This window comes from Falco biarmicus, chromosome 2 (assembly GCF_023638135.1).
Source record: "Falco biarmicus isolate bFalBia1 chromosome 2, bFalBia1.pri, whole genome shotgun sequence".
Lineage (NCBI taxonomy): Eukaryota > Metazoa > Chordata > Aves > Falconiformes > Falconidae > Falco > Falco biarmicus.
In genome coordinates, this window is record NC_079289.1 from 3,359,142 (window position 1) to 3,377,143 (window position 18,002).

Here is an 18,002-nt window from a genome sequence, read left to right on the forward strand (position 1 = left end):
GCAGTTTTTACAACCTCCTGCCACTTGACGCCCCTCCAGCTCTTTTGGACAGTAAGCTTTTGTTTAGATTTTTCAACAAGCTATTTCAAACAACTCCTAAACTAATTGGCAACCCTCTTGCAGGAGTAAACATGCTCAAATACCTTTTCCAAAGAAAAAAAATCAGATTCACATACCCCGGTCACACTATAACCGGTGGGTGAGATTCCTGTAGCAAAACTGAGTGCAATAACCTTAAAGTTTGCCAGTATATTAGATCCACGCATCCATCATTCCCTGAAAATAAGACAAGTAACAAACAGATTTGAAAGCAGCAGAAGAAAAACTTGGATTTGCTATTAGTGAGAAACTTTGAGGATAGTTAAAAAGGTTGGAACAGATTGACTTCATCACAGTTTGGTGAGAAAAGATTGAAAAAAAGCGTATCAGGGCTAATTCAGGTATGACTGCTACAGCAGCATTTGTCGCTGAACTGAATTGCATCATGGTGTCTTGACCAGTTGGTGAACCTCATCCCAAGCCAGCATAACCTGATGAAGTGTTTTTTATGTAAACCCTCACCATAAGCTTGATCAAAACCCCACCAAAGATGCTTAAATGTAATCTGTTGACTTCAGTGCATGTGAGAGCAGCCTATCTCAGTCGGGTGACTTCAGTCTACCAACACATTTCTCAAGCTACTCAGAAAAACCAGCAAAACAAACATCCCTTCCCACAAACCACAGTGTTTTAGTGTATCAAAGGCTTCAAAGCAATAATATACGCGTGGTTTTAAAGCAATCTGGTTTAAAGCAATAAGTGATTTCCAGAAATTAGGTTTATTTTATGGGCTGTTGCTCTGTATTTTGCAACTGTGCTATGAAGACTGACAGGGAAGAGCCCAGGTGCCAAACACCAAAGTCCACATGGCAAAAAGACACTCGGCGCCTAAAGAAATTACCAACTTTACCAATTACTACTTGTACAACCTAATTGGCATGAGAATAAAGCTGGTTTGTAAAAGCTGATGTGCAGATCACCTTGTTCTGAGATAGTGCTGCTGGTCTCCGTGACTGTATCTCATTTAAAATATGTTTTGTTTCCCGATCTCATTTAAAGAATGTGCTTAAAATATATGTTTGAGTCTGAGAAAGAGGGTTTTCCATTAAAATAATAGCTCTTCGATGCACCAGGATAATAATAAATATTCTAAGCATGATTTGCTCTCTGAAGCACAAAGAATCCCCTTCCATGTCTTCTGTGAAAGTTGTCTAATGGTTGTGAGCTGATTTGAAGATGTCTTCTACTGAAAGGGGATTTCCTCTATGCACATAACGTGACCAGAACAGCTTGATGATGTGTCAAAAATACAATGAAATCTCTCTATCTGAGGTAGGGTTTATCTGTATTTTGGGACACTCAGGAAACTTCTGATAAATTTATGAAATCTATTAACGAAACCATTTATGCAGCTGATAGAGATGGTGAAGTGTAAAAACCAGCAAATTTACTTCCAAATTAATAACGCCCCCCCACCCCCACCCTACCACCCCCAGGACTTTAATGTGGTATAACCTGAGCCCATTTTCAGCATTTTTCTAAACATCTTCATGCAGACCAGTACTTCTATAGTACCAGCTGATATCTTAGTGGCCTTTCAGCTGATGCTCACAGATTTACCTTGCTATTAGTTCAAATCCAAGGGCCTTCATAGCAAAAAGATCTGACTTCTATTGTGCTTTTCACTGTGAGCCTGTAAGATATTGCATAGAGATGACTAGAAAGTCTTAGGTAGCTGCGAGTGTCTTACAGCAGTTTAAAACAGCCTCTGGGGACAGAACAAACCTTCACCTGCAACTAGAATTACAGACACTCAGAAATACCTTGGACGGAAAAGAGTCCAGGGTTTAGCACCCACAAGCCCAGTGTTACTTACGTCTTTTGTTAGTTTCTGTTCCTTGAGCTTGAGCTCTCTAAAGGCAAAGCTAAACAAACTCTTTTAACCCCCACATCTGTGCTGTAAATAGCATTATTTAATAGGTATTCAGTGGCCAAATGCCGCTTTTTCCTCTTCTTTAAATAGCTTACAAACATGAAGTATTTTGCTCTGCACTTGGAATACTTGAATCCATCAGTGATGTTTGCTCATTTGGGTGACTTTGCAATGATCTCATACCCCAATAAGAAGCATGTTTGACCCAATCTGTGACAGCAGTAGGAGTTACCATTAACGACAAGGTCATTGGCTCCTTTCCCAAAGCTTCTGGCATGCCAAAACTTGCAATAAAGTCCATTAAATAATTTCCGTAATGACCTGCAGGCAGTATCTCTCTACCACACGTCATGTGAAAGGACACTAGTCCATATGTCTCAAGTTTAGTGCCACCAAGCAGAAAGAATGCTGATACAATAGTGCTTCAAGAAAAATGGCATTTAAGTTTTCAAATGGCATTTCTGACAAATCCTGAGTGGTATTTCATCCAGCTTTCTCCAGAGAGTTTTAAAAAATATGCTGTATTCTGCAAGACTATTCACTTTATTATGTTAAAATTGCATTTTGAAATTCTGTTAATAATTTTAACTATTTTCTGGCTTTGCTTTCCACAAAAAACATCCAGAAGAAACTGCTTCTGGTTTTCCATGATGTCAAAGCGAGGTGCTGCTGACGTGAGTTTAGACCACATGTGAACACAAGACATGCTCAGTAATCAGATAATATTTTTGAAAACTTTTTTTTTCCTGTTTGCCTGTTGGATTCACTTGAAGAAAACTTGAAGGTCTTAGAATCACAGAATGGTTTGGGTTGGAAGGGACCTTCAGGACCACCCAGTCCCACCCCCGGCCAGGGGCAGGGCCCCCTCCCCCCAGCCCAGGCTGCTCCCAGCCCCGTCCAGCCTGGCCTTGAGCCCTGCCAGGGATGGGGCACCCACAGCTGCTCTGGGCAGCCTGGGCCAGCGCCTCGCCGCCCTCACGGGGAAGGGTTTCTTCCTCATATCTGATCTAAACCCACCCTCTTCCAGTTTAAAGCCATTCCTCCTTGTATTGTCACTGCAGTGCCTACTAAAAAGTGTGTCCCCATTTTTTCTTGTAAGCCCTCTTTAATACTGACATACTAAATCTTCCTTCTTTCCATTTAAAGCCATTCCTCCTTGTTCCTTCACTATAGGCCCTTGTAAAAAGTCCCTCTCCAACTTTTGTCGGCCCTTCCAGGCACTGGGAGCTGCTCTAAGATCTCCCTGGAGCCTTCTCCTCCCCAGGCTGCACAGCCCCAGCTCTCCCAGCCTGTCCCCACAGCAGAGGGGCTCCAGCCCTCTGACCATCTCCGTGGCCTCCTCTGGGCCCGCTCCAACAGGTCCGTGTCCTTCTGATGCTGAGGACCCCCGAGCTGGATGCAGCGCTGTGGGGGGGGGGGTGTCTCAGCAGAGGGGCAGAACCCCCTCCCTTGCCCTGCTGGCCACGCTGCTGGGGATGTAGCCCAGGATTTGGTTGGCTTTCTAGGTGTGAGTGCACATTGACGGGTTGTATTCAATTTTTCACCCACCAGCACCGCCAAGTCCTTCTCAGGGCTGTTCTCAATCCATTCTCTGCCCAGCCTGTGTTTCTGCTTGGGATTGCCCCAACCCAGGTGTAGGACCTTGCACTTGGCCTTGGTGAACCTCATGAGGTTCATTTGTACCCACCTCTCCAGCCTGTCAAGGTCCCTCTGGATGGAGTATCAGCCACACTACTCAGATTGGGCAGATGGGCAGGTCAGGGAGGTGGAAGTACTGCGTGCATCTGTGCACTTGTTGAAGCCGTGGGAATTTCATCTTTGATGATAATCAGCCACAAGAACATAATTGGGGACATAATAAAGCACATGCTGTGATCTTCAAAACGATGCAGACAGGTAATGCCAGCCTTTTTATGTGGTTAAAAAATACAAATGACTGTTTCCTAGGGCATCAGTCAATTACACAGGGTTCTACATAATGCCACGTATGCAGCTGGGATCGGCAGTGCTGCTCCAGCATTCCTGCTTCGAGTGATTGTTCATAAACCAGGGATGAAAGAAGTCACTCCTTGGCTGCAGCTTGCAAATACTCTGATTAAAAGAATTCACCATTCCTTATTAATGAACTACCTATTTTAAGCCCAAAAGGGATGATTATTTTGTTCAAATTCAGGCACTCTCTGGGTTATTGAATAGCTCTCATCATGTTGAATGGTCGGTGTGGTGAACTACGCAAGGCATGGACTTAACCTCTCAAAGCTCCTGAAAATCAAATGTAAAACTGAAACACTATCCCTAGAAACTCCTCATTTTATAATGCCCTTGCAAATGGTTCCTTGTCAGGCTAAGACAGCAAAAAGCAAAGATAAGTTTGATATTTAGAATATGAGGCCAAAATCTTAACTAGCATGAGCTGGAAATCTGCAGGGACTTCTTTGGGGCTGTATCACTTCCACTGCTACAAAATCATTAATGAATCCACATGGGATTTGGGGTCATATTTGAATTTTCCTCTGGGTCAAATTTTGCTTTTTAGTCCCTGAATTACGGGTTAGAGCTCTCAGTCTGCATTAACCAGCAAATTAAATGCAATCTCCATATACACGGAATGCAAGCTGCTATGTTAAATAACTCATTTGACTTTTCTAAGCATCAGTATTTTAAGAAAATTTTGAGATTGTCATCTGCTTCTGTGGAAATGATGAAAAATAGGAGAATCCTGTACAGCAGTGTCGTATGGACTTTAAATTCACCAAATCAATAGAAGTTAGTGTCCTGGTTTTGGCTGGGATAGAGTTAATTTTCTTCCTAGTAGCTGCTTTAGTGTTGTGTTTTGGATTTAGGATGAGAATTATGTTGTTAACATGCTTCTTTTGGAAGGGGAAGGTGAAGGAGCAGGGGAAAGTTAGTCACAGAAAAAGCACGTATCATCTGACGACTGATTTTTTTTTTAAACCCTTTGATGTTTTGGGCACGCTAGCAGTGGCATCTTCATGCTGTTTCCATCAGCTGTTTTTAGTGATTTATCTTAGGAACAACTGTTCTTAAAGCTGTGATCCTCTCTGATTTTACATATAATTCTGAGCTAGAATTAGTTTTCCTCACTGGAGGAAGCATACCTAAAGAGTTTCAAGTTCAGAAAGTATTCGTAAATCTCTTGATGTTAAGATCATTTTTGTCATTCCAAATGTATTTTTCAAACCTTGGGCAAAAAAACCCCCAGATTTCATCTTAAAAAGCAAGTTCTGATCCTCCAAGGTGAAGATGACAGTTCAAAAGGAAGGAGCACATGTACTGTAATGAACCAGAAACCAGGACATGAATCAAACTGATACAACAGGTCCAAAATTACTACGTTTGAACCTCCTGATCTCAACAACGTGGCTTAGGGGTCTGGATGCATGAAAATAGCATGCTTGCTATTGAAAGTACTGAAATAGTAGTTTGGTTTTCTTAATCAGAAGAAAAAAATGGAGATGCACTGGTTCTCAGGCGATCTTCCAAAAAAATAATTTGAAATAATTTTCCTGATCAGACCTAGTAACATCCAGAACTCAAAAGAGAACTCTATGTTCACGATGCCCAAAACCTAAACTCATTTTTTGTATTGTATTCATTGGGTGCCAACATATAGAATCACACAATTTGGTGAAAAAGGTCCACAGACATGTCACTCTGTGGTAAAACAGGGAATTACTGGGGGAAAAAGTTTGGCAGCTCCATTTCAACACCTAGGAAGTACTTGGGAGAAAGGGAGACCATGGTGAGCAGCTGCAAGGGGATGAGGAGGACTAAAGAGGGTGACTTCTGCAAGGATGGCCATCGAACTCCAGAAAACTTGACTTTCTACTCCAGTTTTCATTATTCTTCCTCTTTTTTTGGGGTATTTTTAATAATGAATACCCACAAAAATGCAGTCTGAAGACGATGCCAGTACAATGCACACCACCATAGCATGAATATTGCAAAACCGTGAGTACTGCAAGTGAACAAAGGCTTGGTGGGCTTCCAGCAGGGATGGTCATCATGGCATGGGCGCTGCTCGGGACTGAGGACAGGAGGTGAGGAAGACAGGGGGAGAGGAGAAGAGGAGAGAAGGACAGGGCTTCCCAGCACTTTGTGCCACACTCAAACCTTCCAGAGCCGCCCAGCCCGGTGGGAACAGGCATTTCCAGTGCTGCAGCACGTGGCATGGACAGGCGTTCCCAGCGCTGCTGCTGGGGCGGCAGGATGGGCGTTCCCAGCGGTACAGAGACAGGTGTTTTGGCACAGCCTGTGTTGGTCCCCGGCAGTGAGATGGGGACAAGCACCTCCAGTGCAGCCACCTACGCTGGGCAGGTGCTGCAGGGTGCTGTGGGGACAGGTGGCCCCCGTGGGGCACGGGGACAGGACTGGCACTCCCAGTGCTGCGTGGTATGTGGGGATGATGCCACCATGAGTGGGGATGGTCCTTCTGGCCAGGGTGGCTGTTGCCTGGGTGAGGTGGGATGGAGGTAGGTGCTGAGGGGATGGCTGGCATCAGGGTTGGCGTGGCGTGAGGTGGGCTGGTCTGATGTGGGATGGGCTGGTGTGGAGTGGGATGGGTTGGTGCGATGTTGAGTTGGTTGGCATAATGTTGGAAAGGTTGATCTGTTATGGGGCAGGTTGGTCTTTTGTGGGGGAGGCTGATGTGGTGTAGGGCAGGTAGGCATGATCTGGGCAGGTTAGTGCGATGTGGGGCAGGTGGGTGTGAGCTGGGGTGGGTGGATGGGATGTGGGGCAGGCTGGTGATAGTGGTGAGATGTGGGGCAGGTTGGCCTAAGGGCATGAGGCCCAGCCGCGGGCCCGGACGCTCACGGGGTCCCCGGCGGCCCCTCGGTACGGCCGAAGCGGCGGAACCAGGCCGCTCCCCGTTGCCATGGCGACAGCGCCCCCCCCCCCTCTCCCCCCCACGCACCCACCCAGCAAAATATTTTCGTCCTACCACGTGATAAAAACAGCTCCCCCCACACGTGACGGAGGACGAGCGATGTCACTCAAATCCGTTTTCCTCCAATCATCAGCGGCTCCTCAGGTACCGCCCCGCCTTCCGGAAGTCATCTCTCCAATCGGCGCCGGCTCCCGTTCCAACGGTTTGACAGAGGCCGGGGAGAGGAGCGTTGATTGACGTACCATTCAGCCATAGGCGTCTCAAGGGCACACCCGGGTTCCCGCCTCGGGGTAGCGCGGGCCAATGAACGATAGGGACGCTCCATTCCCCCGCCCCTCGCCGCCCGCCCCCCAGCACTGCGGTAATATGGCTCCGTAGCGAGCGGCCCGGGCCGGTGCTGCTGCCGCCATTAACCCCTGGGTGCCGGGCGGCGACGGGGGAGCAGTGGCGGCCCGCAGGGCTCATGCGCAGGCGCTGCAGCCGTTGCCCGGCCGTTGCCCTGCCGTGAGGATGAGCTCGGCCGCCGGCCCTGCTGCCTTACCCCCGGGCTCCGCCACCCGGGCCTTGCATGTGGAGCTGCCCTCGCAGCAGGTACGGCGGGCCTCGGGGAGGGGGGTGGCCTGAGGTGTGTGTGGGGGCGCTCCCTGGGGTGTGGGGTGCCCGGAAGGAAAAGGGGTGTGGGTTCCCTGGGGTGTGAGGTGTCCTGAGGGGTGTCTGTGGGCTCCCTGGGGTGTGAGGTGTCCTGAGGGGAAACGGAGGGGCTCCCTGGGGTGTGGGGTGCCCTGAGGTGTGTGTGTGGGGGGTACCTTGAAGTGAAAGGGGGGGCACTCCCTGGCGTGTAGGGTGCTCCTTGAGGGGCGTAGGGGCTGTGCTCCCTGAGGGGTGTAGGGGCTCCCAGAGGTGTGCATGTGTGTGTATGGTGCTCCCTGAGGGGGGTGGGTGTGTGTAGGGTGCTCCCTGGGGTATAGGGGGAGCCTGCCTGGGGTGTGGGGTGCGGGGTGCCCTGAGGGGTATGTGTGTGGGGTCCCCTAAGGGGTAGGGGGGGGTGGTGCCCCTCGAGGTGTGGGTGCCCTGAGGAGGGTGTGTGTGTGCATGGGCTCCCTGAAGTGTAAGGGGTATGGGGGTGTCTGAGACCAAGTCCCTGAGCTGATGGAAGAAGGGACCCTCGGGAAAAGGGTTTTGAGCACCCTTCTCTTGGGCTGAGAGGAAGATGAGAGGGTGAGATCCCCTTTGCATGGGGGCAGGGGTCTGTGCCCCTCTTCTGCCAGTACTGGAGAGCAAAGGGGGATGTTCCCACTCCCTGAGAGGCTGCTTCTGTGCCCATAGAAGTGCTGGGTGCAGATTAAAGCTGGGAGTTGCAGCATAGTTCAAATCATAGCTGCAGCAATGTTCCCTCCCCATCACATCCTTCCTTCAGCTAACTGTTTTTCCTGTTTGCTGATAGTTGGCTTCTGGTTTACTGGGCAACTGTCCCACATTTTAATTTTGGAGAGCATTAGGAGCAAGGTTAAGTGAGGAAGTCTAGGATCTGCATGAGGGTTTAGCAATCTGTATCAAACCAAGTCTGTGCCCTTTCCCCTCTTACATGTAGTCGCTCCATTGTACAGGAGCTTAAGCAGTAGTGGTGGAGGGGGGAATAATTACTTAGCAAAGGCATGCTTTTGGAAATACTGCAAGATGGGAATCAGCACTTGAAGGTTTGGTTCATTGCCTCGGTGTAGTCAGTGCTATTAAGAAGTAGACACATGATCTAAGTTACTTGAGCTATGAGTTACCAGGTGTGAAAATGCAGTTACCAGAGAAAAATCAATAGATGTCAACTTGAAATAAAGTTGTAACTGCTCCTTGGATAAACCTTATTTACCAGACATCCACTTAGGGGCAAAAGGAAGGAATGGAGATGACTCTGGGCTACTGGAGTTGTGCTAGTATTGACCCTAATTTGAGAGCAAGTACTTATTGTAAATGTGGGCCTGATCTACGTTAATGAACATAAGCATGAGCACTGCTTTGGGTGAACTTCACGGGAGCACTGGATCATTTAGAAGATCAAGTATGGCCTTCTCCCTGCTAAATTTTGGGGTTTGTTCTTTCCCAGGCTTGTGCAAAAAACAAGTGAATGCTGGAGAGAGAAGCCATAGTTATTAGTCATTGAACTTAATTTGTGAAGTGAGACCAAAACACTATCTTTTTTTCTAGGAGAAGAAACTTTTGTAGGAGTTTGCAGGAGCAGAAACTGAATCATTAATTATGTGATGTTCCAGTTGGGTAAATACTTAGTTTAAGCCATGTAGGATGCTTCTATGGGTGCTGAGGAAATGTTAATTGTAGTAAGCGTAAGGCTGTGACCAGGTCTGAGGTATTGTTTTGCTGTGTACTCTGCAAATAAAAGGACTGTGTGCTGAGGTATCTGTAATGCTGTGTCAGTGCTTGCCATCAAATGAAGAAGCTCAGAAACTAGTTGAATACCCCGATAATGAATCATCCTCTCACTGTATTGTCTGAGCTTAAAAGTCTGTTACTGAATTACAAGATGCCTTACCTTGAAAGGGCTAATCACTCTGGAGGTATTTTACTGCAGAATCATGAAAAAGAATGGAAAAGTCATTCCAGTCTATTCTACTACTTCTATAATGCAAAAATCTGGCTGATCAGTGTGGTGGTGCTTTGTAACACAATAATTCCTTGCTGCCTGTCAGCACAGAAATCAACTCGGTGATTTGTTTTAGTAGGCAGTTTTCTCTAGAACACCCAGTTCCGCATTTTTTGACTACAAGGGTGAGAGTAAGGTGGTCTGAGTCATGGCTATAAATCTCTCTAGAGACCAAATTCTCAAATGTGAACTTAAGGTGAGTGCTTTTAATGACTGAACTGACTTTTTAAATGGCTGAAATATTGAAGGTGTAATTTGGGTTTAGTCTAGATTTAATTGTGCAGTGAAGTTCACACTGAGTAGAAAATGAAGTTCCTGCTACTTACACATTTGCAAAAGTGAAAAGCTATGTCCAAAACCTTTGCTTATGTGACCACACTTGTATCAGACTGACTAATCTATTCTTTAACTTGTTCGTTGGTGACAGGATGACCTGGCCTAAAAATGCCTTTTGCTGTTGTGTTCTACATTTTAAGTGGGAGAAATAGAGGATATGGCTGTAAAGAAGTGCATCTGGTTAAGCATAAAATTCCAATTTGTGTCCTAAAGTAATTGTGCCAGGATGTCAATTTTCTTTTGCTGAAAGAGTGAGTCTAACAGAATGGAAAACGTGCAGGGATTCTTTAGCATTACCTCTTCCTAGTTGCTCAATGCAAGAAAGCCAGGAGTGTTGTGATAACTTAGGGGTTTCTAAATGCTCAAAACAAACTTTTCAGCCCTGATGTTGTAAGCAGCTCAAAGCAATGTGGGCGTGAGCGAGCCAGACCTTTCAGACTCTTATATTCTTGATGGAAGCAGTTGGACAAAAACCCCGCAGTCTTAACATAGAGAGCCAGTCATGCTACAGTCAAATGATCTGTTTAATGTTGCTGTGCTAATTGCTGACAAAAACAGCTGTCATGTGTGGTTGTCAAGAGACAGGAAAGCCTGTCTTCGTGGACTTAAGAACTAGTGCCTCCAGGACTTCAGACTTTTCCTTCAGGCTGAAATTGATAAGATTTTACTATCAATTCCAACAGAGAGATTGAAGCTTTTAACGAACAGTGAGATAGTGTTTGGAGACCTGCAAGCTGGAACTTGAACTGCAGGTACTGTTGTACAAACAGCTGTACTGATGCACAGTTTGTGGTGAGTCATTAGGGAATTGTAAGGAAGAAAAAGAACCCTTTTTTTTTTTTTTAAACAGATGATTTCCAGTTAGTCTGTGGTTCAGGCATTCAGTCAGATCCATGTCCGTAGACTGAAGCATCCCTCATGCCTAGATGGCCAGCCAGGGCATGAATAAACTATAGGTATAATTGGTTTTGGGTGGAGCAGAGGAGGATCCCTCAGAAATAATGGCTAGAACCATTTTAGAAAATGACAAAAATGCCCCCTGCTGCTTTATTGTGATAAAAATAGAGAGCAGAAGAAAAGTGAACAAAACTGGACATGGATTCCGGTGTAGCAGGTGAGTACTAAGTCATATGTGTCGCAGCCTAGCACTTGTGTGACTTGGCTGATTGCAAAGTATTTCAGCAGCTTGTTCCTGAGTGGTCTGACTCTACAGCAACTGCACAGAAAACTATCTCATCAAGCTGGTTGCATTTCTGCTACCAGTACTTGCCAGTTGTAAGCTAAAATGTTTGGTCTGCATGTGCTGCTAATTTCCAATGGCCTGATTGATGATCAGTTGCAAGAAGCTTTCTTCTGAAGTAAGCCATAGACGATCTTCCGAATTATAGGGGAAAAACAGTATGTGATATTTAGACTGTATATAAGGTAGCCCTGTAATGGGACCACAGATCATGTGCATTTTTCCCCAGAAAACTGTTTAACTCTTGGACCCACATTAGTGATACCTTGGTGTAAACAATTTTCTGCTCACTGGAGATAACCGGGGTAATGGGTGTGGGGGGAGCTAGATATTATAGATACTAGGGGATACACTAGGAGCTGTACACAGCTGTTTTCCATCAGAAGTTTTAGTTCCAGTTTAGTGTCAGTCAATCACATTTTGGTTTGCCCTCTGTAGTGATGCCCAAGGTGGGTCTCCAAGATGAGCTGCTCAAAGACTTTGGATGTATTGTGTGGAAGGGTGCACATGAGGGAGCTGGATACACTGGTGAATATGGATGTGGTGGTAAGAAGGGTAGGGGTAAACTGCCACAGTGCACAGCTGTGAACAGTGTTAGATCAAATTCCAGGTGACCCAATATCTTCTGTATCTTCCAGTTCATAGACCTATTTTGTCAGATGGTGAAAGTTCTTACGTGGAAGGAAGCGGCAATGAGCTTTCAGCCACAGGCATCAGAAGTAGGTGTTTGGGGCAGGGCAAAACAGAGCAAACAGTGAAACTCCCCAAGGACACTCTGTAGTTTCCATTCACTGTCAGACTGGGATTCATAAAGAACCAGTTGGAGTTTGATGGATTTCTAGGAGCTGGAGAGCAATGCTTAGCAAACGTGGCTCTTGTGGCTTCCATACTAGCTTAATTGTGGAAGCAGTCTAGCTCACATAGTGTGAAACAGAGGTCTGAGATTAAGGGCAGAGGCCCTGAACTGGTTCCATGATGAGCCATGTGAGGCTTCCTTGCACTCTGAACTTCAGCAAACCGCAGGGCATCACATTTGTTTATAGTCAGTATCGGTACAGACTTGTCAGACTAGATGCATGTTGGTTTCATGAAATGCATGTTGGCATTTCCAGTAGCTGGGTGAAAGTGTCATGTGGGCAGGATATGTTTTCTCCCATCCCACCACTGCTCAAACAATGGGTTATCCCCATCCTAAACCTGTTTGGCAGGGAAGGGTCCTTTGTTTTGGATATTAAAGATTAAAATCTAATTTAAGAATTGAAAACCTTCTTTCAGCCAAGCAAAGTTCTGGAGCAGACCCCTTACTGGTAGGAAGAAAATCCCCCTAAATCTACTTTGAACATGAAACTATGCTGTAATGTCTACCTTCTGTGAACTGGTTGACTGTAATAAAGGTATTGAATTCAAAGACCGTGAATGTCCTTTTCAGGTTTATGCTCTTATTCTGTGCACCTTCCCATAAAGAAATGAGAAGTTGATGACAAGACCTAAATGTCTCATTGATGACCGCAGCAGTGAAGACTCTATCCATTCTGTAAAATTTCTTGTACAAGAAATCATTACATTCAGCTGCATTTAAAGAAATGATATATACTAAACATCTAACAGTCTCTGAGCTTTTGGGATTTTAGTAATTGCACAAGCATAATGTACGCGCTTCAGAAATTTGCATTGCTACCCTGTTTGAATGCAGGATGCAAAGGAATGGGAGTCAGGAGTGAGGTGAACTTTAAAACAGAAGGTGTTTTTTCTTCTGAAAGTACTTCTGGATTCCAATAGTAAATAAAACTGTGTTTTCAGCAGTTGGAAGTGACAATTCAGTACCTTGGGTGTATGTTTAGATACTTGAGGTGATCCAGGCGAGTAGAAGTAAAGCAACACGGGAAGAATATTGGTGAATTAGAAGGCTAAAATTTCATAGTTACTTTCTTTAAAGATGCGTGCTGTTCATACACAACAACTTGGGTTACATGGTGGAAATGGGTGATTCAGTGTGCTGGCAAATGAGTTTGAGAGTGTTTGTATGTGGGAGAAGTGAAGAACGCTACTGTATGGTCTGAGCGCTGCATGCGAACTAGTTTTCCAACTAAAACAGTGTGAAAAGAGCATCTGTTTTTGAAATAGTTTTATATAACTAGTGATGTATGTCTTCTACTGTGTAATATGAAAACAAAGACTGAGTCTTAAGTATTTTACTTCCTCTTTCCTACTAAATATGCTGGGGGAAATCAGAATAGTGGGTGGAAAGTGTCATATTTGAGTATTGCTTTCACTTCTCTTTGACATGCACGGTCTTTAAATGCTGAGTGGGGATGGAGGGAAGCACTGCTCCGGTAAAATTTAAGTATTGACCTAGTGATCATACACAGCTGTGTCCATGTCCAGCCGTATCAATGTCTAGTGTTTGTTGGAGATGATTGGGAGGAAATAGTTGGCTGTTAATCTGGGGATAGACTTTTTCTGTCTGCAGGGTACTGCAGTATTTTTCCTAAAGAATGCAAGTGTGTTTTGCAGTCTGAATGATCTGTTGATAAGTTAGAGATTGTTCTGTCAGAAAGCTGTAGTAAATCAGTTTCGATGCTTTATTCAGGAGATTTTGTAGGGGATTAGGGAATGGTTTTAATTGAAAGAAAGGTCTTGGTAGCTGTTAACTAAAAACTTGTTTCTTATGAAGAAAGGCTTACTGGTTTGCCCTTGGTTTGTCATCCAGTAACATGATAAACATTAATATGCTTCAGGTTATTAATCAGCATATGCTGTTTGCTTGTGCAATGTAGTGTGTACTTAAAATCAAGTAGTTAAGGTTAAAAGTGCCTTTGCTTTGATTTTGTTGATGATTTTGTTGATGTTCCATAAGGCCCTGGTTAGTTTTGGGACCTTCCTTCTGAGCATAGTCTTATTTTTCATTGCTTGATTGGTATTCCCAGGTCATTCCCTCGGCTAATATGGACTAAATGCTCTCCTGCCCAAGATAAGAGGCTTAAAGGACTTCTCTGAACTGTCACAGTGTTAATGAGGTGGGACTTGCACCCCAGTGTTCCATTTTCTACCCCATGGCATAGTTCCCATGTTTTGTCAAAAGAGGCAGTTAGAGTTTTGGTCTTTCATCTTCTAAATGGGTAAATATTTATTTAGACAAACTCAGAGGAAAACATCAATAAGGAAAGATGGTACTTCTAGCTGCTGTTTCTTAAAGGTCTCTGTTAAAGATGGAAAGACTGTATCTAGTTCCTTGTTATTTGGATCTTATATAAACACGTAGCAAAAGGAGCTTTGTGTGCCCAGTGGTTAGTGCTTGTAAGATTTTCTTAACCTCAGTTTAGAGAATTTTTTTTTTTTTTTAGGGTGTGCTGACAGTTTATTTTCTTCAGAGTTGTGGCTATTGCCAGCTTGCTTGGTCTGTCGCTCTTGATGTTGTAGTGACCATAACCAAACACAGAAACAGTTGAAACAGTACACAAAAAGAACTTAATTTGCCTAAGTCCTGGTATGGCGTAAGATTTTGCTTCTGAACCCTTCCTGCCAACTTTATATTTAAGTAAATTCTGTGTTTTGAGTCATGTTCTGTTACACCTAACAAGCTATCCTGTTTGTATCATAAGACTGAATACCCATGTCTTCTATACCTGTCCTTACCTCATGATTTAGATAACAGGCTCTTTCAGTCTTTCTGCAGAGACAAGCACAAATTTTTTGTGGAAGGAAGGACGAGGAAACATAAAATTAGTGAAGAGTGTGAACACTGTGGGCTTGCATTGAATATCAGTTTTAGTCTTGGTTGTCTCGATGGTTTTGAGTGTAAAAATGTGGTATAGATTTTCCACATGTGGTTATGGTGTACAAAGAGATTTCTTGCACCTGGTGGAAGTTACCAGCCATTTACATAATTGATTTGAGGTAGAAGTTGAGTTCTGAGTTGCTCCCCAGTGTAAATTCAGTTATTTAGTGAGGAAACAGTTTGGTGGGGTAGCTACTAAAGAGAGGGTGCAAGGGAGGATAGACAGAAGGATGTAGCTACCTCGGAGTAATATGTAACTGTCTTGGCTAATTATGTAATAACTGAAAGAAATTATCTGAATTATTTTCTGATACTACTGTTGCTGTTTTAATTAGCATTAAAAGAGCAAGTTGGGCCATTGACGCATTTTGTTAGATGCAAAGTTGACTTCACGTGTTTCATGCTTTAACTCTGGGTTGAGCTAATGAAGGGCTGTTTTATGTTCAAGTAGCTTGAGAATAATAATACTTCTGCATGGGCCATATCAAGTATAGAAGTGTTCCTTATACTTCCTCTTTCACTTTCTCCCTATACAAATTAGGGAAGGCTCAGTGCCTTTTAGAAAACATCTTCCATTTGCTGACTGACCTTGTTGAAACTTAGTGCAGTACAGAAGCAGGAGTAGTTGTGGGGGAGTGTGGGTGATTAGAAACCTGTATTGAGCCTTAATGTGTTAAAGTGAAAGCTTCATAGGAATCTTCTAAGGCGAGCCTTTCAAAAGCCTCTCAGATGCCCCTAAGTGTAAAGGAAAGGAAGCACCTTGATTTAAGGAACTGTAAACTAAAATTCACAATTGTACATCTGTGATGACTTTGAGCCTGTGATGAAAGTAGTTTGGACTCTGCTTGTGGTCACTTAGTCTGGGTAAATCACATGGCACAGATTCAATTTGTCTCTTCCTTGCATCAAATCTTAAGAAATGTGAGGGAAGAAAGTGTTGTATGTGTTTGTAGCATCTTCACAGGAAAAAATACAGTGAAATTCTACTGTGCGTCTTTGAACTGGTGTTGGCCTTGCATATGATTGATAGCAGGCATAACTTTTTAAAGACTATTGCCAGAAAGTAGCACTGAACTAATGATGGTTGTGTAGCTCTGCGGGCCTTGCTGTCTTCAAGTGTGTGCTGGAAGGACATTAAAATAATTCCAAAAATTCCTTCTGGTGTGTCCTACAAAATTGCACATCAAATGCTTCTGCTTTGCTTCTGAAGTAGATCTGAAGTTGCATGTGATTCTCTTAACTCTGAGCTGAACTGTGGAAAACTATTTAATTACAAAACTTAGAAATCTTCCTAGCAAGTGTGTAAACTGGAGTACAAGCATTTTCTTGTCCTTCCTGTGGTTTTAAGTAACAACACATCTGAATAGTATCTAAACTTCCTACTGTACGTTTCTTTGATATTAAAAGCTTTGTGTACTGCAGCAGACTTGACCCAAACCTTCTGTGAGGTACTTTTTTTTTTTTTTTTTTTTTTTGGTAGTGGAGTCTATCGAATTGGAAAACAAGGCAGCTTGAAAACTTTATATAAAATTGAATTAAATATGAATTCTTGTCTACCATTTGACTTCCAGGAACTCAGATCACATGATTGCTACTTAATATTCTAACTGGTATGGATAGGTGAAAGCAAGTAGTTCGTGAAAATCTGAGGAGTAGGAAGTTGTAATAATGAGGTGTAGAACAGCACTGGGATAAGTAATGCTGATGTTGGCTAAATACATTTTGTATTTTGATAGATTTTGTGTTTGTTTTTTTTAGAGCTGGAGCATCTATGCTTTTCAAGAAGAGGAAAAAAACCACCCAAAACCCTCAACCTGACTGCTGTGAGCTAGAGCCCTGTGGTTTTTTTGTGACTTAATTATGAGAAGTATTCAGAGAACCAAACAGCTGACCTTGCAAGATCAGTTCTCTTAAGTTCGAAGCAATTAGATTTGCTGTATAACGTTTGTGTTGCTAACTAATCTTTGCACCGCACTTTAATGTGAAAATACTTGGAAGGATTATGCTTAAAATCTTCCAGTGCAACTGTGGGTCATAAAGCAAGCAAGCTAGGAAACTCATGTGAAAGCTAGGTAAAACCAGAATACATACCAGCTTGTACAGAGGTCAGAGCTGATCCTGACCTGAAGAGAATTTATGGAATATCTTCCCTTGAAACAATTGGGAGGAGGGCAACAAGTGAAAATCAGAGATGGTGTCCAGAGATGAAGACTATGTCTTGGTGTTCATGTTAAAAAACCATCTGATAGGTAGGATGCTCCATTAAAGGCTAAATAAGGAGAATGGTCCTGAAATTGTAGCCAGTGTTGAAAGTCCTGTACAGTGTGTTTTCTGGAGGAAAAAATGATTGCTTGTCAGGTATTTGGGCCTCTGTGAGAGCCCTGAGTGGTAACTTGCTTTTGACAGCTTTGAGCTTTCAAAGTATGTTCTGTAAATTTCAGCTTTGCTTGTGCAAGATGGCTTCCCAGCCTTCTTACACTGGTTTTACCCTGGTATTTACACTTCAGGCAAAAGTAAGGTCGTGGGGTTTTTTTGTGGTCCCGTCCCCCGTCGTCCCCCCCCCCCCCCTTGCATTGCTCTTTGTTGAAACAGAAATGCTCTCTTGAACCCATCTGATGCTTTGCACTTCACACAGGTTATATGGGATGTCACCAGGAATATGAAGGTGGTGGGATGGGGGGGAAAAAAGCCTTTTCCAGTCCAGCACCAGATTTATAAAAATTTCTCCCTTGTCAATTGAATTTAAACTTTATTCTGGAAAATTTATTCAAATTTAATAAGTTGTTTAAAAATTAGACTATTCCAACAGAATTTCTGAAACTTGCTCACGAGTATGGGTGCAGTAGGCCCACTGTCATTCTTTTACTAACATCTAGAAATTTTCAACCTAACCACCCTTTCACAGAGGGGGCTGTTTGATGGCATCTTGGATGGCTGTGCTGGGAGAAACTAAACTGCCTGCCTTACTTATGTTTAGATGCTTTTTTGACACTTTTGCAAACTAATCTGTCAAAGTGCTCTTGTTTCTGCTAGGAGCAAGAATTTGTGAATGGTTTTACTGAAAGGGACAGTGATAAAGAGGGCAGACCATGCAGCCGGGAGCGAGGGTGGGAA

The 18,002-nt window shown here is 43.9% G+C and overlaps 1 protein-coding gene across 4 annotated transcripts in view; it reads left to right on the forward strand.

The window, feature by feature from the left end:
- The first annotated feature begins 7,218 nt into the window (after positions 1 to 7,218).
- UVRAG (UV radiation resistance associated) overlaps positions 7,219 to 18,002 on the forward strand; it is a 100,495-nt gene continuing 89,711 nt past the window's right edge. Inside the window, exons 1-2 of one of the 4 annotated variants that reach the window (XM_056328040.1) lie at positions 7,297 to 7,472; positions 16,647 to 16,711. Coding sequence is in view for 2 of the 4 variants with exons in the window: in XM_056328038.1 (XP_056184013.1) it covers positions 7,392 to 7,472 (81 nt within the window). In the remaining 2 variants the exon portion in view is untranslated. Of the gene's footprint in view, positions 7,473 to 9,667; positions 9,731 to 16,646; positions 16,712 to 18,002 lie in introns of those variants that run through there. The other 3 variants (XR_008820132.1, XM_056328038.1, XM_056328039.1) reach the window with 3 other exon arrangements.